This window comes from Onychomys torridus, chromosome 17 (genome assembly GCF_903995425.1).
Source record: "Onychomys torridus chromosome 17, mOncTor1.1, whole genome shotgun sequence".
Taxonomy (NCBI): domain Eukaryota; kingdom Metazoa; phylum Chordata; class Mammalia; order Rodentia; family Cricetidae; genus Onychomys; species Onychomys torridus.
Genome location: NC_050459.1, coordinates 23,285,236 through 23,310,454, shown reverse-complemented (window position 1 = coordinate 23,310,454; position 25,219 = coordinate 23,285,236). Strand labels below are relative to the sequence as shown.

General features: G+C 39.8%; 1 protein-coding gene across 7 annotated transcripts in view; it reads left to right on the top strand.

The window, feature by feature from the left end:
* Unc5d (unc-5 netrin receptor D) overlaps nucleotides 1-25,219 on the top strand; it is a 548,490-nt gene that overhangs the window by 332,631 nt on the left and 190,640 nt on the right. For all 7 annotated transcript variants that reach the window (XM_036209478.1, XM_036209477.1, XM_036209476.1 and 4 more), the window contains exon 4: nucleotides 17,157-17,260. In XM_036209478.1, coding sequence (XP_036065371.1) covers nucleotides 17,157-17,260 — 104 coding nt within the window. The remainder of the gene's footprint in view (nucleotides 1-17,156; nucleotides 17,261-25,219) is intronic.

Genomic DNA, 25,219 nt, shown 5'->3' with positions numbered 1-25,219 from the left:
CACACATATGGCAGTGGCATTTGAGAATGTATAGTTATGTTAGATGTCTGTAAGATGGAAGACAGTAGGGCTGTTTATACATTTCTAAATATGAGGAGTGAAGGGTGTTGCTCTATTAATAGAGTGCTTGCCTAGCATTCAAGAGGTCCTAAATTCGATTCTCTGCACTCCAGAAATAGCCTGTAATCCCAGCACTCTGAAGATGAACATATAGATTCTACGTCATCAAGCTAAATGGAGAGCAAAGCCAACGTTAAAGACCTAACTCAAGCAAAGTTTGGACATAACAGACCTTAAGAAGCTTTATGGCATTCTACATGGAATTATTTCCTTAAGTCATTTACTGACAATCTGCATGTTGATAGTGACCCTGGTTACTGTTACCACTCTTTCTGTGTTAATCTCTATAGTCTTGTCCCACTCAACAGTAAGATTTATTTTGAGAAGTCCATCATTAGACTGTTTTGTCCTTTTTGACCCAGATGGCATAGAACAGTCATTCCATGGCAAATATGATATGATGGAACTGCTGCAACCTACCCTACAAAGCACTTCTAAAGTAAATACATTTTAATAAGTAGGAACTCAGTAAGCTTACAGTCACCTGGTAGTGTGATTACATGTCATATACAAGACAACTGTATGTCTGAATGTTTGTGCAACTGACTGTTTACAAAAGTCACGCATATACCTACAGCTGTTGGTGTGTAACAGCATTGATGTCAGTGGCAGCATAAATTCTTCAGTTACATTATAATTTTTTATAATGAATATTTTATACACTGTCCTTTAGTGATATATATTGTACCACTATACACATTAGATGCAGACATTTGTGAAATTCTTTTCTATGGTACCATTTCCCCCTTCATTTTCCTTACTAAGTACAATTGTGACACATCTATAGTGTAATTATAAGAAAACTTTGATAGAATACTATTACCCAACTCCAATAACTATCCATTCTCTGCCAATGTGCAGAAATGTTGTTTTGTAACAGAACTCTAGTTCTCATGTTACAGTTGGGTGTGAAGCCTCCTTTGCTTCTTGTAACCCAGTGGATTCTTTGGTCTTCTTCTGTCCTCTGTGACACAGAGTTTGGAAGCATAATGGTCAGTTACTTTGTCTAATGTCCATCAGTATAACTGTTTTCATTGTATAGAATAAAAGCAGCCACACAGAAGGGAGCTCTCTTTGCCTGAATAATTTGAGCATAGCAATGATAGTAAAGAATTATAACTCATTAAGTAAGAATGCACATTGATTATGAATAGCTCAAGGAAGCAGCTGGGGGGATGCTTAGCGCTAAAGCACATACTGCACAAGCATGGGAACTAGAGTTCAGATACCCAGCATCCCCATAAAAAGCTGATCCTGGGGGTATATACCCGTAATCCAGAATCAGGGAGGCAAAGACAAAAAGGATCTGTAGTGTTTGCTGGCTAGCCCATGTAGCCAATTGGTAAGATCAAGTTTAGTGAATGACACTGGTTAAAAAATTAAGTTCAAGAACAACCAAGGAGGATACCTAATGGCAACCTCTGGCTTCCACATGCACATGGTGTACACACACACGCACACGCACACGCACACATACACACACATGGAGAAAGACTGAGACATAGACAGAGAAAGAGAGAAAGAGACACACAGAGAGCCAGAGACAGAGAAAGAGAGAAAGATACACACAGAGAACCAGAAACATAGAATAAAGAAAGGAGAGGGATAATTTTTCCTTACTATGGAATAAAAATATCTATCATAATCTCTGTGAATATAGGCAAGTAGCATAATGGAGGCCAAAACTGATAGGTAAGCGTTTTAGGGTTCTTGGCATGTTTACATAATCTCAGTCTTTTTCTACATCTGCTTATTAATCATAAAGAAGTTGCTAGTAAATTCATAGTGAAAAATCTCATGATACTGTACCTCACCTAAGTGATTAGTCTAATATCACCAGCAATGGGACATTAATGAGAGGTCTCCTCATATGATGAACTGACCCTAATTGCTTCAACATTGTTCTTTCTAAATATGTATAATCTTCACATACTTGTAAGAAAACATTGGAAGAATTGCATTAAAGAACTTTTGACAGGCTATATCATTTTGATTCATTTCTACAAAATGTTGTCTGAATGACAGACACTTGAGAAGCCACAGGATCAGTGTGGTTCATCTGTCTGAAGCCTTCATTATCCATAGGATTTTAGGGCCCTGTAGTACAAACCCTTGGTTGCTCAAGTGTCCTATGATAAATGGCATTGTGCTGGCACCTTCTATCTTATTCTGTAAGTCACCTTTGGATTGCTTACAGAACAATGCACATATATATTGAACAGGCCTTGTCGGAAAGGCTTGGGACCAGAATTTTTCAGGTTTCTGGGTCTATAAGATGTTGGGGTGACTGCCTCTACTTTATTCATTGAGCATCTCCATCCCATACATCCAAAATGAGAAATGCTTCAAATTCACAAAGTTTTGATCATCAGATTTAGGATCATTTTGGATTGGGGATTCTTTTGTTATTGTTGGAGTTGTTCAACCTTTCCTATATTAATCTCTATGAATTATCTATTATGCTTTATTGTTTAAATTTTAGAGAATAATAACAAAAAGTGTATGTATTCTGTACAGCTGCAATTTGTTTTTAAAATTTTCAAACTTAGTCTAGGTTTAATTTCCAAATGTAAAGCCCATGGATATGGCATAATGTATACTTCTCTTAGGTAATAGAAATAATCAGGTATTGGACAGAATGCTGACAATAAATGAATTTTGAGGCTACAACTGTACACATCAAAGGTACTTGATGTACCACATCTTCTTAGATAGCACCCATGGATGGGCCTGCCTCCCTTGCCAGTAAATGCTCTACAGCATGGAAGAACTGAAATCTCTAAGAAGCTGGGTTTCTGTGAACAAAGAGCAATGGTTTGCGCAATACTGATAGAAATTGATCTACTTTTGTTTAACACATGCAACCTTAAAGATATGGTCTACTGACAAGAAATGCGTTAGGGATAAATGAAATTTCCCCAGATAATGTTCTTTCAGGCTGCTTATTACCAGTCACTATTTTACCACAAAGAATTTGTAGAAATATAGTCACTGCCTTTCAATGAAATCACAGATTAATTCCATCTATTATTCTTTTAGTGAAATTCACCTTGAATTTCTTGAAGAAGGCTGTTTCTATAAAAAAAAATTCAGTATTATATTGACAAAGAGAATATAGATTGTACTTCAGTCAATACTAAATCTTTTCATTAAGTAAACCTTCTGACACACCAACAGTTGGAAAACAAAACAAACAAACATAACAACAGAAAGAAAATAAGTCTCTTAATCTTTGCATACATTTTGTGACTAGTAAGTCTTGTTAGGTTATTGTCACATCTTTCTACCTAAGTAGGGAAGGACAGGATTGCATTCCAGAAATTTCCTAAACAGCAGAGGGTTGCTGACTTAAGGGAAGAATTGAGCATCTGTGACTAGTTCAGAAACCTGAATGTTCTAGACATCTGAAGAACAAAGTATTGTCCCTTTCTGTGTAATGAAAGAGATACACTTGGAAATAAGAATTTTTAGTGGTGCATGGCTCCTGATATATTCAGTGTGCATGAGGAACCAACTAGGACAGCAGCTGATCTCAGGGGCCCAAGATACAATTCTTGAGTTACTGAGAAATGTAATTCTTGAGGAAGGATGAGGATTTATCAGGAAAAGAATTTTCAAAGGGACATTAACACATGTGGCTGCTGAAATATGAAACTGAGGAGGTAAAGTAGAGAATGTGGCTAGAGACCTTCTCTCCAGCCACAGCCAAGCCCTGTTATTTCAATAGCCCACTTATAAAATAAGCACACAGATGCTTATATTACTTAAACTGCTTGGCCATTAGCCTACCATTGTCTATCTCTTACTCTTATATTCAGCCCATTTCTATTAATCTATACTTTGCCACATGGTTCGTGGCTTACCCTTACCTTACATCTGGCTTGGCATGGTGGCGGCTGGCAGCATCTCTCCACCCAGCTTTCCTCTTCCCACAATTCTCCTCCTCCTTGTCCTGCCTACCCTATCCTTCCTGCCTAGCTACTGGCCAATCAGCACTTTATTTATTTTAACCAATCAGAGCAACACATTTGGCATACTTGAACACCCCACAGCAAGAGAACTTTAGGTATATTAAGTATGGGACTTTCTATGTTTCTGGCTTAAGTAACTGAATTCCTAGTTGTTCCATTAAGTATAATTATGAATACAGCAGAAGAAATGAATTTCAAGAACAAAGTAACAAGTTCAGTACATAATCATGTTGTATGAAGATATGCATGATTCATGTGATAGTCAATGGACTGTTTTTAATCATACAGTTGTACTTTTGAGCCTGAAGCCCCAGGTATAAGATAAACATCAATGCCCAAAGTTGGAGTCCTTGGAACATCAGTGATTAGGATAATTTCCTACTGGAAATACAGGAGAAACAGATTTTATCAGGAATACCTAAGGTACTTTTCCCTGCTATGTTTTCTCCAGCTCTCAAACTTCTGGTGGAAATAGAAAGGGTAGTGAGCTAGGAGTACAATTCCATAAGAGGAGAGGGGAGAAACAGAGAAGCCCATGAGGAAGGTAAAGATAAAAGCAGAAAAGAAGGTAAGTGGTCCATGACAAAGTGGAGATGGTTATGAGGGAAAAAAAATTGGTCAAGACTTCAGTGTTATCTGAAGATTATGGGAAGATTTTAGAGGTGTCCATTAGTTTTGACATGAGAGCTGCCATTGATCCAGGACAAGTAATGGGAGAAGAGATATGAGATGTGTAGACCTAGGAATTAGCAGGAGGATGTGAAGTACAGAGGATAGAAATGGATGACTCTTTCCAAAAATTGGACTATGTAGGGAGGAGCTAGAGCATGGCTGGAGGTAACCATTTCAGGGCTAGATGATGTTCTAATACAAAAATGAAAACTGAAAAGACTATGTAAACATTTGCAGAAAAGGAATAGGAAAAAAAAAGAATGAAGAAATCAAATCAGAAGACTTGGACTTGAGTTCTGGGCTCAGCCAATGAGCTTAAACTCTGCTGATTGCTGAGACCCACCACAGATGATACTCATGAAAACCTCAGAAATTAAGGTCACTCAGCTCTGCTCAAAACCACTAAAATCATAATCCTTGGTAGGAAGAACAAGAACACTCTGATTTTTGCAGTCTTTTGGCCTTCTTTCTTCCTACTGACTTCATGAGTTTCCTGGGTATATTCCTTTTTTGTCACCTCTAAATGGTGTGTTATTCAGGGGCTCCTTCTTGGAGCACCTTCACAGCATAATCAACAAGTACCCCCTGGTAAAGTCCTCACCTCCATGCCTTCCAATTGTGCTGATTACCTTCAATCTTAATATTATATTTCTTCTCCCAACTTCTCCATCATCCACCTACATTCCACATTTACTTGGATATTTGGTACATGTTTCATACTCAATGTGCCTACTCCCATGTTGCTATATACACATTAATGCCCCAATCTTCTTGCTTCATTAATAGCTTCTTGTGTTCTTTTAATAATACATGGGAACTATCTTTGAGTCTTCTTCCCTTCTGTCATATAGCATTCAGCAACAAGCCTCTAAAACATACTATACATCTGCCTATCTTATAATCACTGTAGATCAACTCTGCCTCCTCTGCTCCCCCTTCCACTCTGCTGCCTTATGATTCATTTCCTACACACACACACACACACACACACACACACACACACACACACACACACACACAGCTTGAATGAGGTTTGTTTTTTTTTTAAACTGCAAGTTATTCATATATATCATGCCTCACTCAAGATTCAGGGACCATTACAGGAGGAGGGACAAAAATCTTGTAAGGGCCAGAGTTTGGGGCAGACCAGAGTAAAACAGTGTTTTCTGAACATGACTAGATCATTGCTCTCAAGAACTCAAAAAAGCTGTGATTGCCTGCTTAAGAACTGTACAAGATCAAGCCAGTCAATAATCTAGCATGAAGAGCACATTAGTCTCCACCCCAACTGAGGCTCTGAGGAAAGGGAGAGTCAGTTTTTCTAAGAGCCTAAGAGTGTGGTCCCTGGTAGGTCCACCATGCTGCAGTGGTTACCCCCATCCATGAGTACACAGGAAGCAATTGGGGGCAAGAGTGGGAAGGAATGTAATGAGTTTCTATTCTATAAAATTCTTAGAGAATTATTGTACTTTTTTAATTTGGGGAAAAAAAACTGGATCATGCTATTCCCTGAGTTCAACTCCCCCAAATAATTTTCCAAATGGACCACTGACACCTTGAGAATTAACCCCACACTTCAACTGCAACACTTCTCTTCTCTGTTGCAGCCGTAGTGGATTTTTTTCTTTCCCAGCTTTCTACAGTTGATCCTGGTTAAGAGCCCTTTTTGATTCTCTTTTCCTGGAAAGTATTCCCAAGAGCAAGTAGTTGGCTGGCTTTATTTGTAGCTTTTATTTCACGTGTAATATTTACTGTCTTCTTATAACACATCAACTGTAGGTTTGGTTCTAACAAGTTTTGCTCTAAGTGATTACTTGGGTCCTCAAGGTGTGGTAGGGTAGGGTTATAAGGAAGGCAAATGTGTTTTCTTCTTTCCACAGAGATGTATTATGGGGCCAGGACAGGTGCTAGATACAGTGGCTATGCTATTCTTTCAATGCTCATGATACTGGCCACATGTTTTTCTTGCTAACCTTCCTCACCTCAGAGAGATTCAGGTTGAGGGAAGAATCAAAGATCTAATAATGCAGTTAAAATATATTTCTGCTTGCTACAGGGTTGACTTTTCTTTTTTGCTTCTTTCTTCCTTTTTTTTTATTCCCTTTCTCTGCAGTCATGGTACTGAATCGTAACGAGGTAGTGAGCATTGAATGCTTGGGGTTATTTTTAGGTCATTTCTTCTGAAACTCATTGTAAGTTCATAGCTCTCTAATTTCCTGTGGAGGGCTATGGAGGTCATATAGGAAAGTCAGGGATGATTCCTCATGTCTGTGTCATTCTTAAAACTCAGTTCCATCAACCATGGCGTTCATTGTGTATTGGAATACTCATCAAGATGCCACACTGCGAGCCAGTGCTTGTAGGCGTGAATAAAGCACCCTCAAGTTGGGAATTCTAATAGGAGAAATATGAACTCTGCACGTACTGCTTGAGAATTGAGCAGCCTGGAAATGCTGACGATTTTGCCATTGTATCTGTTTTTTGTCTTTTATCACCAAGAGTACTTTTATTTGGTGGTTATCTGCATTCACCTAGAACTCAATTTTCCCATTAGCATTGCAAAAAGAGCAGTCATACTAACATGTAGAATATGGGATTTATAGGTAAGTTCTCCCCTATAAAATTCCATGGGGCATGATAAAAGAATATATAAAACATTTCATTATGTATATCTATTTTATTTAAAACCTTAGCAAATGCTATATTTCCATCTAATAACTTCTGCATATTTCCATATATTTTTCTGTCAAAGATTGTTGAAAAGTTTTAGTATGCTTCAGCAAAGCTTCAGCTATCTTTCATGTATTGACCCAAATAATAAATAGAATCAAGGCTCAGATATTCATTCCTTGTCACTTGGAGACAAAGCAAACAAGAAATTCTCAACCTATATGCTTTCTTTGAGTAGCACTCCCACCTGTAGTTCCTTCCTGGGGAAAATAGTGCTACATGTTTTTTCAGTCACATGGGTCATGCTGTGCACAACATGTATACCACATACACCCATTGGACTAAGAACATGTACCTACAAGCAGCTCCCTACACTGACCATTATGGAGTGTCACTCATGAAGAATAAAAGACCCTGCATGTATACTTTATTGCTTGCCTGGGTATGACCTGATGCTAAAAAGAAGTACTCGGTACTGATAACAGAAAGTGAAAAGCAAGAGTAAAGCAGGTACTCATGGCCATGGGTAAGTTGAGTTCACCCTGACAGAATACTGAGAGGAGACTGGCTGGGGTGGAGCAGAGTAACAGATACAAACTGTGTGCTGAAAGGTCTTAGGAACAACCCAGATGATGGAGCTATGCTGGATCTCTCCACTGCCTTGTGGGTCATCATCGCATTGTCTTTCTTGAGATCTGGTTCTCTTCAGACCGATTCATTCAGTGAAGTCAAAGCTTAAGGTATATTTGATGTCCTCAATTTGTCTCAGATCCATAATTAAGATTTCTAGCTTCCCAATTATCAGCACACTCTCTGGTTTTGATGACTTCTGAGTGCACTTTCTTTTTTGTCCTTGTAAACAAGAGAAACCAAGCACAATGCAGTGTGCTTTGCTGGGAGCAGCTCAGTAAAGAACAGGTTCTCAAAGTGCTTTCACAAACTGTCTCTAGTCATCACCAGTTCCCTACCTCTGGCAAAGCCAGACCTATTCTCCTGCACTGCCATTGCTACCCAATAGTGGGAGAATAATGACAGACAATGATAGATATAAAATGTCCTATGAATGACAGCCATCTTCCAGGAGAATTATAGGGCACAAAGTAGCTCAGAGCCCTGAAGTTATTTGATGATCATGGCATCAGCTTCAAGGAGCCTCTGTATGTATCAGGAATCTTTGCATTGGCCAAACATCACAGGGTGTGAATAGGCAGTATCAATGGACTGTCATCCTTGAGGGAGGAAGCCACATGGAGAGTACCATGTTGGCTCATCTGTGGCAGAAGTGGCCTTCTACTGTTGCTACAGAGTTTACTAACAGGAGTTAGTTATAGCTGTAATGCCAATTATATTAGGATGGGGAGGGGAGATGCCTCATCTGTGCTGCTGGCATACAAGAATCTCTGTGTGGAAGTCTGTCTTATGACCAGCTGTTACTCAGTGTCTCCTAAAAGCAGCAATCAGAGTTGGAAGACACAAGACAAAATGACCAAACAGTGTGAATAGCCTGGCATCAATATGAGTCATCAGAATCTAAAGCAAAGCAGATGGATCTTAGCCAAGCTGGCCAGCGGGCACAGATAGTATGCTGTCACCTGGCAGGGTGCTTTTCTTATGCTCCTCTGGGGAACTGGAGTCAGTAACTGACTTCTCAGGCCATTACTGTTTAGGGCCGAAAGACTGAGGCAGAACCAAATAGGGGCACTGGGCCCTGACTTCCATTTTTTGCCGGGCATTTGCAATGCGCTTGAATCAGCTTTTTTATTACAACAAATGACCTGCATTTGGCTGAGTTACAAATTCCCTTTATATATGACAAATGTGGTCTGTTGTTCCTTCTGAAAAAACACAGTGGGTAAGATTCAAACCCGATTTGAAACCCATGTAGCTGGACAACTAATGGGACACCGTGTCATCCTCCTGCATCTTAACAAATGGCTTTGACTATGACTATTAAAAAATGCTTATGATTTTTCACTGGCTGATTTGGTTTGAATGAGTAAATTATTTTTATTTCATTGCATTAACTGCCAGAACATTGAATGAGCCGATAACTCCCTGGTGTTGCCAAGCAGCAGAGAACTATTATTCGGAATTGAATTTTTATTGATTTTCGTGTGCTACAATGACTTTTCTAACATACTAGCATGAAAGGAAAATGAGAAAGAGGCCAAATAGGGCATGAGGTGAGGAAGGGGCGGCTGTTGTATCCTGTGGCCCAGCCTAAAATACACCACTTACGGGCAAATGCTGCTGACTGTGGGTGACTTGTTGCTGATGATATAATTTATAACCAAGCCATGTGCTTGACTTCCTCACTTCCTGCTCTTCTTCCTACCTCTTTGGTTCCTTCCACTCATCTTGTGCCTCGTTGATGTTCTACTGTAGAAATAAACAGGGTAACAGAGTGACGGAGTAAAGTTGCAGGAATAGAAAACATAGTGAATTGGATTATATATTGGTCACACATGGGCCATGTACTGTATGTGAAGCAAACAGTGGATAAGTATATCGTGTTAATAACATCCTTGTATTTATCACATCTGTCCATGCTTTCTTCACCCTCTTTACTTCTGAGAAAGTTATCAGGTAACATGAGCTGAAATGGAAACTTATAAAGAACTTAATTAATTCATCCTGTCTTTCAACCAATATTCATCAAGAGACAGTATATACCATTCCAGATACCAGGGTGTATAACCTTGCTTGCTGGAACAAAATGCCTACAGATAGATTTAATTTAGCTGTGTTTTAAGGCAGGGAAGGCATAGTGGCTGAGGCCCAATTGTCTCTGCGAATCAGGAAGCAGAGAGAGACTTGAGCTATAACTCTTCAGCTCCACCTTTAGGTCCTCTGCCCAAAAGATCTCACATCCTTTCCAGACATACCACCAGCTGGAGACCAGGTATTCAAAGACATGAGCTTGAAGGAGGGATGTCCTGCATTCAAAACAAAACAGTGATATGACAGTGAGCCAAACAGATGAAATGTTTTCCCCCAGCCCCACAACTAAAATAAAATTGGAGGAGTGCTTGAATTCACAGTTCAATGAGTTTTGAAGGCTATGTAATTTTAGCTTCTTCCTTTGATAGATGTGGTGAGGGTGAACCTAGATGCAATAACATGAAACAGAATGCTCCTCTGCCCTGACTCCTGGCTCAGTGTACAGTGCAGACAAGATGTGGGGACTCTAAAGACAGTGGCCTTGTTTCTCCTAGTGTTTGCTGTTTGTGGGTATGAATGTATCTGGTCATCCAGAAATTTTGCCAAATGCAGAGACACATAAAAGTAATTAATGGCAGTCATAATCATTGAGAGGTAGAGATCTGAAGTGTTAAATAATTTTATTTTAGGGTTTTTCCTATAGCAGAGAGAATAGTCTTAAACAATTTACTATTAACAACTGGTAGAATTGTATCTTCTTCAACCACATCTAAAATATTTAAGGTTGTGTATTATACATGTAGTTGAGTTAATTTATTTTGTATAGAATAATGTGATATTATCTAATACATAACTACAGTGAGATCAAAGGGTAGAAATGCATTCAGGTTCCACCCTGTTGATATATATTGATAGAAGAAATGTCAGATAGAAGATTATCCTTCTCCAACTCAAGAGAAGTAGTAAAGGGAGCATTTTTTAAATATTAGAAATAAAGAAATATGATGATAATGCTAAAAGGGAGGTGATAGTGAAGTCAGTGAGTGTGCCTGTGTGTGTGTGTGTGTGTGTGTGTGTGTGTGTGTGTGTGTGTGTGTGTATGTGGTGTGGTGTGTGGTGAGTATGATGTATATGTATGTGTGTGTATGTGGGGGGGTGTATGTGCACATCCAGGCGTGTGTGAGTGCAAGAATACATATGTGTAGAAGTCAGAGGCTCACCACAGATAATGTCTGCTCTGTGTCTTCCACCTTTGGCTTGAGACAGGCTCTCTAGGTGACCTGGAACTTTGCCAAACAGAGTAGGCTAGTTTGCTGTCTCTCCCTTCTGCCTCACTGTCCCTGGAGACATAAGCTTGTGCCCCATGCCTGACATTCCATGTGTGTTCTGTAGGTCAATACTCAGGTCCTCCCACTTTCAAGGCCAAGCACTTGATGACTGAGACATCTCCCCTACCCTGGAGAACTCTGCTTTAAATTAGTGAAAATCAGAAACTATAAATTCAGTCTAGGATGTATTCTATAAGATGGTGAGATCCTCACTTTCAACTTGAATTCTTCTCCATGAAACATTCCTCTGGGTTACCTAGCTAATTGACTGTGCTACATATGAAGACCTTTCTTCTCTGTCTCTTACTCATCATTCTACCTCTTAAATGTTTGTTTGCTGTCTGCCATTACTGTGAGAGCAGGTGAGGCTGGTGGGCCAGGGTGCTGCATGGCACCTCCACTGAAGTACCTTCACTGTTTGACAGGGTCTAGCCCCTACTCAACAGTGAGTGACCAAAAGTGACTGTGGCACAATTTCTGAACACTGGTGTTACAGAAAAAGAAGGGCTACCCAGGCAAGAGTTTTAATTTTCACTTCTGTACTATCATATATGGAAGTAGGGATATTCTGTAACAAGTATATATTTGCCTAGTGATTTTTCTCATGCATATGATTGAGATTTATCATACTATATTATCTTGTCTTGTGTTTCATTGTATATAACTTTAAATCTTTATTACCACAATCTTCTAGTTTTTCATTTCTGCACAGTATTCCAATATGTGAATGCACTAAATGATATTAACTATTCCCATATTATTAAATGTTTAGCTTTCTTCCTATGATTCAGCAAGGGTTTGAGGCACTATCAGCCTACCTACATTTATTTCCACATGGTTCTCTAATCATTTTCTTAACTGTACTTGTAGGATTATAGAGTTGTGTCGGTGAAACTTTAAAAATTATAGTGTTACTGAAATATCATAGAACATGGGATTCCCTTAAATATAGAAATCAATAGTTGTGAATACAGTCGCAGATCTATAACCATCATCCAGGGCAATTCTAGGGTTTCTTCTTATATTAATGAAAAGGTCATTATTAGTCTCCTTCCCTCATTCAACTGCAGCCCCAGCTGACTCCTAACCTATTTACTCACTGTTTGTCATTGCCACCTACTGCAGATGTTTCATATAAATGGAATCATATAATATGTAACCTTTGGTGAATGGCTATGTTCAAGTAATATAAATTATGCATTTAAATTTTAGCCATGTCACAGCATGCATTAGTATTTTGTTTTTATTGCCAAATACTATTCCATGATAGACCATGTATTGTATCTGTTTATCAGATAGTTTCCATATAATTGCACCTTCAAAATAATTTAATCCATTTACAACTTGTTTTTTCATACACACCTGGTCTTTTCTTCTAGCGGTATTCAAGACTATCCCAGCCTGACTTCATTTCCAATACAGGAATTAAAATAAAAAATAAATAAAACTGGTTCACTTAGAGGAGGAAAAGAGATGTGTTCGTAGTTGCTAAGCTAGTGTTTCTGTAGTAACTATTGATACTGCCCCATTACTTATCTTTGCCATTTCTTTTTCCTTTGTAAATGGTTTTCAACCCCTTTGTCATTTTATCTCAGAGTATCTGTAATTGTCATTGTATTTCATAAGAAAATTTTAACATATTAAGGCCATATCTGCACAGTCTTTTGTTTGCAATGTTTTAAGGAAAATAATTTCATTTTTAACTAAATGATGCCTATCAATCATTGTGTTAATGGCTTTTCAAGTTAGAAGAAATCCCCCCCTTTTCTTAAGGTTCTCTACATATTTTATTACTGCTGTGGTTTTCTGTTAAAATGTTTTTATTACTATGGCATTTATTTTAATATAAAGCAAGACATAGATCTACATTTTTTTTCTTCAGAAAGGCAATGACTCATTTTAATACCTTTTCCCACTTAATTTATCATCTACTAAATTATACTTTTTATTTGAGTGCCTCTGAAAAATGCTCCACTTTATAATTAATATCTATCTGATTTATGATAAAATCATCCCATATTAATCATCATAGCTTTATCACAGGGTGTAGTAATACATAAGACCTTAACCCTGTTACATAGCCATTGTGCCTGGAAAGTTTTTTATGTATTAATATTTAATCTTTATAAAAGCTGAATGTAGCCAGGTGTGGTTGTACATGCCTTTAGTCTCAGAATTTAGGAAGCAGAGGCAGCTGGGTCTCTGTGAGTTCAAGGTTATCCTGTTCCACATAGAGAATGCCAGGCCAACCAGAGCTACATAGTGGGACCCTGACTTTAAAAATAAAAAGCTGTATGTATTAGGAATTATTATCCTATTAGAGGTACAGAGTAGTAAGGCCAAGAGAATTCAAGATATTTATTGAATGAAGGTGTTCTTAGTGTCATGCTCAGGTTCAAACTGCTTGATCTCAAATGTTAATGGATCCAGAAGGCCCCATTTTAGCTTCTTGGCTATTGTTTCCTTTTGATGTCACAGAACTTGAATTAGAAATTTTCAAAGATGAATCTTGCTTCTGGTCCTATCACAGCAAGATATTATTTTCAGTCCCACAGTTCCCTTATTTTGTGCAGAAATTCATTTTGTGTGTCTGGAGATAAGTTGTGCATTATTAGAACTTGTGAAGGCACATGTATGTATCTTTCTGGATCTAGGAAAATGGCTGTTGCTTAGATTGCCTATTCAGAAACTAATGAATTTGCATGGCCTGGGGTGAGGGTCATAGATGGAACAGGAGACATTGGCTGCTGTGTCGACGAGTTTATTTCTGTAATTTGGAGTATGTTCAGGGACTAGCTGGGATTTTATATGTGGACCCCTTTTTTAAAGATTCCCAGATGAGCCAGGTGGTGGTGGCACATACTTTTAATCCCAGCACTTGACAGGCAGAGGCAGGCACATCTCTGTGAGTCTAAGGCCAGCCTATTCTCCAAAGCAAGTTCCAGAAAAGACACAAAGCTACACACAGAAACCGTGTCTCGAAAGAAAAAAAAAATTTCCCAGATGCAGCCTCCTTAGGAGGACAGGTCAGCACCAGACTTGGGATTGGATCAGAACTCTTAAGGTCAAGGGTTTTCTTACTTGAAGTGATATCTGGCTCCTGAATTACTGATGGATTCATCCTTATAGACTTTTTCTGCCCTTGCCCTATGTTCCTCTGTCTTTAGTTTTTCTATATACACCTTGGAAAGTGATCATGCACTTCCTGTCAGACTCTTCAAGTGATTCCAGTATTAGTGGGATGAGGAAGCAAAAGAGCTTGGTCCTTGCTGGGATCTGGTTCTTCCATATGAAATCTGCTAGAGATGCCCCCAAATACCTTGTGTGTATGAAATAAACAGATTCCTGTGTCAGTACAAGGTATTGCATTGGAGGGAAAATGACCTCATTGAGGTTGTATTTCTTCCTACTGATGTAGTTAGTATAAAATAAGGATAACCATTTATCACTGTCATGGTTAGGAGTTTATTGCCATGAAGAGACACCATGACCATGCAACTCTTACAAAGGAAAACATTTGAATGGGGCTGAATTACAGTTTCAGAGGTTTAGATCATTATCATTATGGCAGTGTGCAGGCAGCCATAGTACTTAGAAAAGGAGCTGAGAATTCTATATCTTGATCTTCAGGCAGTAGAAAGAGACTGTGAGCCACACTGGGTGTAACTTGTCATAGTAGGGGCAGGCTTTGAGGTCTCTGCTCAAGCTACACCAGAGACTTTAAAACCTGCCCCTACAATAACACACTTCCTTGAACAAGGCCACATCTCCCAAGTGCCACTCCCTATGGGTCAAACAGCAAACACATTCATCTGTGGGGGCCATTCCTATTCAAATTACTGTTTTCACTAGTACTGGGTAAAGCCAAGAAGCAGAATCAGGAGAATGTATTGAAATTCCTAGTATTATACTTTTGTGTTTTACTTGGTTAAACACAGAAAATTCATGGTAGCAAAAAATCAGATGCCCATTTGCTAGCACTGGATAAGACTCCTCTTGGTAGATAAATTGACCAAGGAGGTGGGAAGCAATAGTGAAGACAACACAGTAAACATGCCTTCCACATCACAACTCTTCCCACTAACACCCTGGCATCTTGGCTGTTGAACTTATGTTCACTCCTGCAGATGCATTTGATATAATTCTGAGCAAGGAGGCCCTTCTTGAAAGAGAGCTTTGGCTAGGCACTCCCTTGACTGACAGCAAAACATGTCTTGTGGTGGGATTGTGTAGCAGACAGACTTCCAACTCTAGACTTACACACTCCCTTTGCTCTTTGCTTTTGTTAGCAGTTTTGTGAGTCTGTCACACTGAGAGTCAGGAACTGTGAACCACTAGGGCAACTTACAGACATTGGCTAGAAGGAAGCTTCCTCTAGAACTGAATTTGGGACAGCAGAGAATGAGAAGGCAGATCCTTTACATTCCAGAGACATACAAAGCCTCTGTATATACAGATGCTGGTCGACTCTGGGATGGAAAGCTTTCAGAGAGAAGTGGATATGTGCATGACTGCACTAGTTATTCATCGGGTGTTTTTGACTTGCTAAAAGCAAGTTTAATGTATTTATACAATTTATAAAGATGTAACTGATTCTGGAGCTCTGCTCTTTACAGAGGACATATTTCATGTTATTGTAAGCACTGAAGAAAATTAAATCAATAAATCCACAGCCCGTAATTTGAGATACTCAATTTGAAGAAAAATACATTGTCAGTGAGGGAGGAGAAAATCCTTTTCATGGAGGAAGAATTGTAAACAACCTGTCCTGGCTTGACTGTCCTGTGCATCCAGGTGACAGCAAGAATTACCTTGTTCAGTAACATCATCAGAGGGCTGTGCTGACACCTCCCCAGGAGCCAAGGCCAGCTGCCTACCCTTTAAAATGGTAGAGTAGAAAGCTATGCAAATGAAGCTGGCTCGCTCTCCCTGCTGAACTGTCCTCTTCCCTGAGAAGGCTGAGCTGGTTGGCAGTCAGGCTGAGTGTCAGGAAGCAGAATGAATTTTCCCCTCTCACTGGCACTGATGCGTTCTGTGACCACTGGCAAGCCAATTAACCTCCACAAGTGTCACCTCTCCGTGTGTAAAAGGTTAATAGTGCAGCTTGTTTGCAAAGTGCCCGGAGCCCTGGGTGAAGGGCACTACCCACATACCCAGCATGGCTGCTTGACTAGAGGGCCTTGCGTTTCTTAATTATATATCTGGTTGGATAGGTTATGGATTTTGTTGTGACTGGCTATGGCCCTTTCTCCCTGGTTACAAATAAAAAGACTAATAGGTGATCTCACTCTATTACTGTCTTCTACAGCTCCCCAGAGGGTTAAGGGAATGACAGAGGTTACAGATTAATAATTGTATTCTTCAGTGAACAAAAAAAAAATTCATGTGCATCTCAACTTCATAATGGCTGTGGATGGTAATTTATTAGGCCAAGTGTTTCATCAGATGCTGAACTGATAATGCTGGCAAACAGTCATGAAATTATGAGGTTTTTTCCCCTAGTAGTTTTTCTTCCTTCCTATCAATATAGAGTGGTGAAACTATTTTGTTAAGGTATATTTCAGATGCATTTATGAGTATTGGAAAAGCGATACTCTGAAGTGTCAGCAAGTGACATATTTGTGTGTATCTAACTTTTGACATGAAGCTCACTGTTTTATTGTATTGGGGCCACGCGTGAGTAATGCCAGTCCTAGCTCTAAGTGGCATTCACATATCTTGTGCTTCTTTGCAGATTTACGGAAAAACTTTGAGCAAGATCCACAAGGCAGGGAGGTTCCTATTGAAGGCATGATTGTGTTGCATTGCCGCCCACCAGAGGGAGTCCCTGCAGCGGAGGTAAGGAGTCCTCTATAAGGAGTCAGGCCTGTCCTCAGTGAGAGGCCAGAAGCCCATGTGGCCAAGAGCGGAGAAAGAACTTAGGCCTGGCATCGGCATCTTGCTGTCTGGTCTCTCTTGCAAGACATAATGAAGAAATCATGATGTGGAAAGCTGGGGAATACACATGCCTCTTGTCAGCATTCCTATTGACACACAGTTCTTGCTAGGCAGTCTGGATGGACTATGCCCTTGATTCTGAGGACAGGCCCTGGTGTCATCTTCCCTGTGTTCTGTCAGGACTACCTGTTTTGTACAGTGCTTGTGGGTCACATCTGTGCACTAATAGGCAGCACTCCATGGAAATGTGCCCTGGGAGGGGAAGGGTTAACATCTTCATCCTTCACTTGCCTATGGACAAGCCATCTTCTGAGCATTTGGTGTGTTACAGTCTCTATGCTGGCATCATGGCTATGGTATGCAGTAGAGACACTGTGCAGCATCTAGAATCCAGAGTCACCATGGATTTAGACTCCAGACATGTTTTCTAGAGCCCTCAGCATACTGTGAAAAGTAAGTATGACCAGTAGTGCCCTGTGTCCCACTGAAGGCTTTCTGAGTCCTTGGGTCACTCTTAACACATGTTCTAATCGACTAGTAATATAATTATTGCGAACAAACCTACAAAGAATGAGCATGCAAGCTATCATTTACAGGACTTTGAAAAGGAAATATGTAACATTATCTTATATATGGCAGTAACTGTTCCAGCCAGAGCTCTTCTGTGTGAAGCTCAGAATCTGTAGTTCCTTCAGTGAGAAGTAGAAAGGCTTTAAAAAAAGAAAAACAGAAACAAAGAAAAAGAAAATCAGAAACATCTGTTATCTCTCTTTGCTAAAATATCTGTATTATTTGTAGAGGGAAAGAACAAAGGAAGAGAGGGGAGTGAACACACACACACACACACACACACACACACACACACACACACACACTTGCATAGTTAGGCAGAAATCCTGCTGGATGGATGCTGCTCAAGCTCGGATGCTTCACAGAAATGAAGTAAACGGACTTGAAAATTGAAGTGAGAGCACCATGCATGATAGGAAATAATTAGAAATGAAAATGCTTATTTTTAAATTTTTACTTAATATAGAACAAGAAGATATTAATCTTCTGCTACTTTCTTGCATCCTACAATGTGTGTGCCCCATCTCCTAAGCAGGGCACTCCATTCTCAGGAGACTGTGTCATAAGACCTCCTGCATTCCCATGGGTCTGCCTGCTATAACACCATTCTCTGCAGCCCCCTTGCCTGCCTTTGAGAATTCTACCTTACAAATAGTTCAGCAGGGGTGCATGGAGCCTCTGCAGACCCTGCAAACAGGAGGTAGGCCTGGGTGGGAAAGAGGCTAATGCCCTCTGTTAGCAATCTGCCTGCAAGAAGTTGTTTGTTTAAGATGTCTAGGAGTCAATTTTTATAGCTGGGGGGAAATTTTGTTATTTCCCTGGTACAACCTTGACCTTTGAGACACAGGAAAACCAATGTTCAGATCAATGACCTAACAAAGGCCTCCAAGCCATATATGGTCTCTCTTTCAAATCTTCTAGGGATCTCAGGTACTTGTGGGAAACATGTATTTTTGTGCCTTACAAAGTCCAGCATGGTGAGTTTTCTGTTATCACATCCACTGCTCTGTATGTACTGCTCTATAGCCACACCTTCTTCCTCATGTTTTCCCCAAAGCTGTGCTTTGACCTTAGGTCCTTTGCACATGCTGGGTTCAGCGGTGGCAGTTTCAACCACTCTTTCTTTAGGGCTTACACAAATTATTACCTGCTTAATGTGGATTGCTGTGGACACTGGACAATGTCACTCCCACTTTCCACATCCTCTGCTCCTTAGCCCCCTGCCCTTCCTTCTGTCTCTCCTGTCCCTTGTACTGTATTGGCCTTGCTTGTTTTCTGTTGTCCTGCTGGGATTGAACTTGTGTAAGGAGAACTTTTGTGTATGTTACCCATCCTGGTAACACCAGAATATGAAAAGTACTCATGTGGCTGTTATTATAAGGAGCTAAGGTGACAAATGATGGCAAAGATATGGGAAAAAATACATTCCTTGCATACCAATTGTAGGGAGGTAAATTTAGTCCAGCCACTAAGGAAAACAGGATGATGTTGCTTAAAATGCTCAGTTTCACTATGGGGCATATATAAATAAAAAATGAAGTCAGGATACCTGCAAGGCATCTACACCTCTTCACTTACTGAACACTAGTCATAGTACATAGTAGTCAATGTATGGAATCAGCCTGTGTCTGTCAGCAGGTGAACAGAGAAAGGCAGTATTGTTCATGTAATGAAATGTCAGCCTTCAGAGAGAATGTCATTCTATTTCTAACAACATGCATGAGCCTCTCTGACATCCTATCACATGAAATGAATAAGGAATAAGATGACTGGTAACTGTATGATCTTACTTTCCTGTAGAGACTGAGAACATAAAGTTCACTGTAGAGGAGCAGCTACCAAGAGTTGGTGGGAGGTCAAAGGATCCAGGATTTCATTTGAGAGGAATAGATTCAAAAGCTCTGCTGGACATCATAGCTATTGCAGTTAATAACAATAATTGTGTTCTTGGAAGTTGATATAATAGACTTTAAGTGTTCTCATAAAAACATGATAAGCATGTTAGCTAATAGACGTGTTAGCTCAGTTTAGCCATTCCACTATAAATACACATTTCATAACAACATGTACACACACAGGTACACATATGCAAATGTATATATATTATTTGTCAAGGAAGAAGTTAACCCATAAAAATCCAAAAGATCTTCTCACACCAAGATGCTCAATATTTGTCAAATATGAGTGAGCCTAGCTTCTTGTCTCTGTCAATGAATATTGGAGGGTCTGTCGTAGTTATGAGTATATTTGTTGTTTGTTTCTTTGTTTGTTCAGTACTAGGTACTAGCAAATACCTAGAACATTCCCCATCTATATTTGAAGGCATGAATTAAAAGAGGAAAAACAAAGGGAACCATACAGGGTAAATAATCTAATAAGGTAACATTCCCAAGCACAGTATAGCAGGCTGTGAATGTGCACACACACACACCTTCACCCATTATGGAAGCACCTTCCTAGACAATTCAGGCTCTCATGTTGTGCAGGCTTTGTGGAGGATTCCTGTGCAGGAAGCTGCCATCTAGGAGCAAGCAGCTTCCCTGTCTGGTCATATGCTTAAAAATATTTGACTTGCATCAATGCTCCAAAGCATACCCCTCCATCTTCCTTACCTAACCGCCTGTCCTTTAAGTGAAATAAGGTGTATCCATTGGCTCAGTCCATTTTCTCCCTTCATTTGCTTCAGATGGTGTTTTCAGCTGCGACCCCAATGAGAAAAGCAGAGCTATTCAATGGTAGGAAGAAGAATGTTTGGAAGAGGTGGAAAGGAAGGAAGAATATACAGTTTACTTTATGGCACTTAGTTTCTTGTCCATTTGGAAGCCATACATAGGCATTCGCTTCCTTAATTCATTTCACATAATTTCCTGTCACAAATAAGCACAGCCCAGAAAAGTTGAAATGATAGTATTTTTCTCCCACAGTTCTAGAGGTAGGAGTTGGGAGTCCGTGTTGGCAGGTCACTTTCTCCTGGGAGTGCTGAAAGTGTCCCAGGCTTGTTTTCTAACTTCTCTTGCTTGCAAACAGTCCCTGGCTTCTTTGGCTGGTGGACACATCACTTCAGTCTCTGCCTCTACCTGCACATGACCTCCTTTCTATGCCACTGGGAATCTGAATATGTCCATCTTTATAAAAACACGACCCAGTGAACTATGCTCTGCTCCCATCCACTATAGCCTTCTGTTAATTTTATGGGTCACAAACATTTGTAAAGACTCAATTTCCAAATAAAGAGAGAAATGGAATCATTATTCAGCCTGGTATACGTTCCACTCTTTGTTTGAATAAGGTATAGTTTGTAAAATATGTTTTAGAGTTAAGCCAGCTGAACCTAGTTACATGTCTGTATTAAGAAGCAGTGGAGACTGGAGGATGATTGCAAATAGATTCTGGGCTAAGAGGGGCCAAAGCTTTTGTTTCCTTGATTTTCCATTAAAGGTAGCTATGGGAAAGTTTCTCTTACATTGTGGTTAAGCAGACTGCTGCACAGCCCAGGCCATTATATCTAGCATCACCTTGATGCAGGGAGGCACCCCCTTGCCTTATCATGGAAATGACATTTGAACGACAGGATTTGAAGCGCCAGCACTCATAGCTCTCTAACTTGCATTAGGAACACAGCTAGATGTTATTGTATCATATGTCTGTGTTTTTCCTTGTATGGAAGGTAGACTGGGAGAAGAAAGATAGCGAAGGGAAAGAATAGTGACTGTGTCTATGTATCTGCACTGCTATGGTCTCCCAGGGTGGACATCTCTTCCAGTGTCTGTTGAGTGATCTTTAGATCAGAGAGTATGCTTATTGACCACACAATGAAAGGGCAGTCCTATGGTGAACTCTATAGTATGGCAGTCACTGGGTACTGTGTTTGGAAACTGGTCATTCATGTGATTAACACTGTGAAATATTGTCATCCATTATTATAGTTATTGTCTTAGTATTCTATTACTGTGAAGAAACACCATGACCATAGCAACTCTTCTAAAAGAAAAACATTTAATAGGGACTTGCTTAGTTTTAGAGGTTTAAGTCCATTGTCATCATGTGGGGAGCAAGGCAATATGCAGATAGACATGGTACTAGAGAAGTAGCTAAGAGTTCTACATCCACAGACAGCAGGACGAAAGAGATGCTGGGCTTGGAACAGGCTGTTTTGAAACCCCAAATTCCACCCCCAGTGACACACTTTTTCTACCAAGGCCACACATCCTAATCCTTTCAAATAGTTCCACTTCTGGTGACCTATGGGGCCCGTTCTCATTCAAATCACCATGGTTATAGAACAGCAAAAGGCCGTGTGCTATCCCACACTAACACTTAGTTCCTATTCTTAGCCTGCTGCAGGGCTTGTGATATCTTGACTGAAGGGGAAGGTGCTGTTAGGGTCAGTGGTACATCATCTAGATTGATCTCTCAGCAGCCTAGATAGTTAGTCTCCCACTGGGTTTACTGAAAATCACTTTTGGGGCATGGCAAAATCTTGTTAATAATTAACATGTATTAATACAATGACCTTTCTCTGAATAATAGTCTTAGCAAAACCAACTCATCTACTTGATCAAAATATATGGTTTGAATAAGACTATAAAGCCTCCACTTATGGGGCACCTTCTTATTCCAAACACTGTGTTCAAACTGCAGAGAAGATTTTTAATTACTGGAACAGTCCAGGATTTTCAAGACTGTCTTATAGTAACTGGGTCAGATCTTTCAGATATTAGTCAAGACGACACTAAGCCAAAAGTTCAGAACTAAGCTGTCCTTTCTATAATTGTTTTTGCTTATTTTCTATTTTGCCATGGGTTTTTCATTGTTGTTTGTTTTTGATATTGTTAGGAGGTTTCCTTAAGCCTTTCTGAAGCTTGATAGCCCTGGGTCAGTGAGAGCAAATCAGCCTGCTGTGTTCCTGGACATCTATCCATGACCCTAGATCTGCTGTGCATGCTCTGTGTCTCTGAAACAGTAACCTGGTAGTAAAGCAAAGAGCATAGTACAGAGAGATGGAGGCTCCAGAACTGAGGGCCAAGGAGCCTGCAATACCACATGGTAGGAACCTTACTCGGTGCAAGGAGACTGGGTGATGCTGTCATAGGCTGTAGGAAGGAATTGAATGACCATGGTTCACTTGAACAGGCTTTGAAGGAGAAAAAGAAGAACGCGCTGAGTGACTTCCACAGTCATTGTTCGTGTTCCTGTTTGGCCATGCCCTTGACAAAAGGGGTTGTCAGAAAAAAAGACTCACGTTTGCTCTCAGGGGCACAATGTGAAGTCTGGATCAAAGGGTTATTACCCTGGTGTTCATAGATGTGCTGTGGAAAGGGTAGGACAGATCAAAGAATCTCAGCATGGTAAAGCAATGGGAGACATCATAGCCCTTGGAGTCAAATGCTTACTTGACTCTGTTATGCTGACCAACTGCTATGGCAAGTCACCAGCGACCCTAAAGCTCAGAATTCCAGCTGGAAAAAGAAAACAGTATTTCTTTGTAGAATTGCTAGGAATCAAAAAAGAAAAAAATTGCAAAATATTTAGTACAATTTCTAAGTCTAAATTAATGGCAGACATTGTTGACTTCTTTGGTACTTCCTCTTTTTTATTTATATTTTATTATTGATTTATTTTGTATGTGCATGTGTTCATATGTGTATGCAAATGTGCGTATCAGTACATGTGGAGGCCAGGGATCAACCTTGAGATGCTGTTCCTCAGGTACTATCTACTTTGTGTCTTGAGGCAGGGTCTCTCATTGTCTGGTGCTTGCCTGAGTAGGCTGGCTGGTCAGCAAGGTACAGAGATCTCCCTGTCTCTGCCTCTCTAATCTCTGAAATTAAAAGTGTTTGTGCCACCATACCCAGGTTTTTTCCACATGTGTTCTGTGGATGGAACTCAGCTCCTCACACTTGCATGGCAAGAACTTTGTCTACCAACCTATCACTTTAGTCCCCACTTCATTGCTTTTAAAAATCGAATGAAACCTTGAATCTCAGAGTGAGAAGTAGATTGCTGCTGTAGTTAGGGAACTAGATCAAAGCTGAAGTCTTCTGCAATGCACTGTTTTGAGTAATTATGGGGGTTGCTGAGAGAACTCTCATTTTCAGCTGCCACAAACTTGGCATTTCCCAATAGAAGGGTGCTTTAAAACCCTTCCCACTTCCTTCTTTTGTTATGTAGCCCATGGAGAAATAAAATGTTTGCTGATGAAGGTCACCTTGTTTACTACCCCTCCCTCTGCAATGTATTAGGGAAGGCATTTGTTAATAAAACACCTTTCAGCAAGTGCTCAATGTAAACTTGAAGGTTACCACCAGACATATTTAGACCTAACTTGAATGAAATTATTACATTGACCATACATTTTTCGCACCCAATACCAAAAAAGTGAACTGATAATAACTCAAGCTGTCCCAGATTTCAAGATCCCATCCTAATTGCTGAATGTATCAGAACATACATAACCATTACAATTACTCTTAACATTAACCTTGGGGCAGTTGTAACTAAAGATAACAACTGTAGTGGTGGACACTTGTTGTTTCATTAAAACCAATTTGCTCTTTTCAAAACAATTCATTATCCCACACTGCACTTTTTTATACTGCCCAATTAAATGAAAAATCTATCTTTCATAAAAGTTAGAAATTATGTCCAATGAAAATCCGACATTTTAATGGTTTTCTACAGATTAAAATTGTAGAGTTCTCAATAAACCCTGATTTACTGATGCTGGCTATAAAATGGTTATTGCTGTTAATAAAGCCTATAAATCTTAACAGGTTATATTTGCCTTGGACAATAAAACTTGCCATAAAGGCTTAGTGTCTAGGGCTAATTCTGCTAACATCAAGGTAAACAGCCTGCTCAAAATAATTCAATGTCTTTGAGAATTAAGGCTCTAAAGGTAAGCAGCAGACAGATTCTAGCCCTGAGCCATTGTCTGCCTGGAACTCTTTGTTTTTTAATCTCAACAATGAGTCAAAAATGATATTGGAATTAGAAAATTCAAGGTCAGGAGCCTGTTGAAACCTTGACATCAATGCAACGTTGAGGAGGAGGTTTTCTAATTTGGGTCCAGCACCAATCTAGGTCTGCCATTGACTGATCACCATGAACAGAATGAACTGCTTCTGTTGGATAAATTCCTGTTGAGCTAGGCAGGAGTTAGACACCAGACTAAGGGGTGATAGGGTGTAGATGAATTTCTAAATGGTCTTATTAATAGAAAACGCGGGGCCAGATATAGGGATGAAAACCCGAGAGAGATCAGAGGAACAGGAACAGCCACATGCTAAC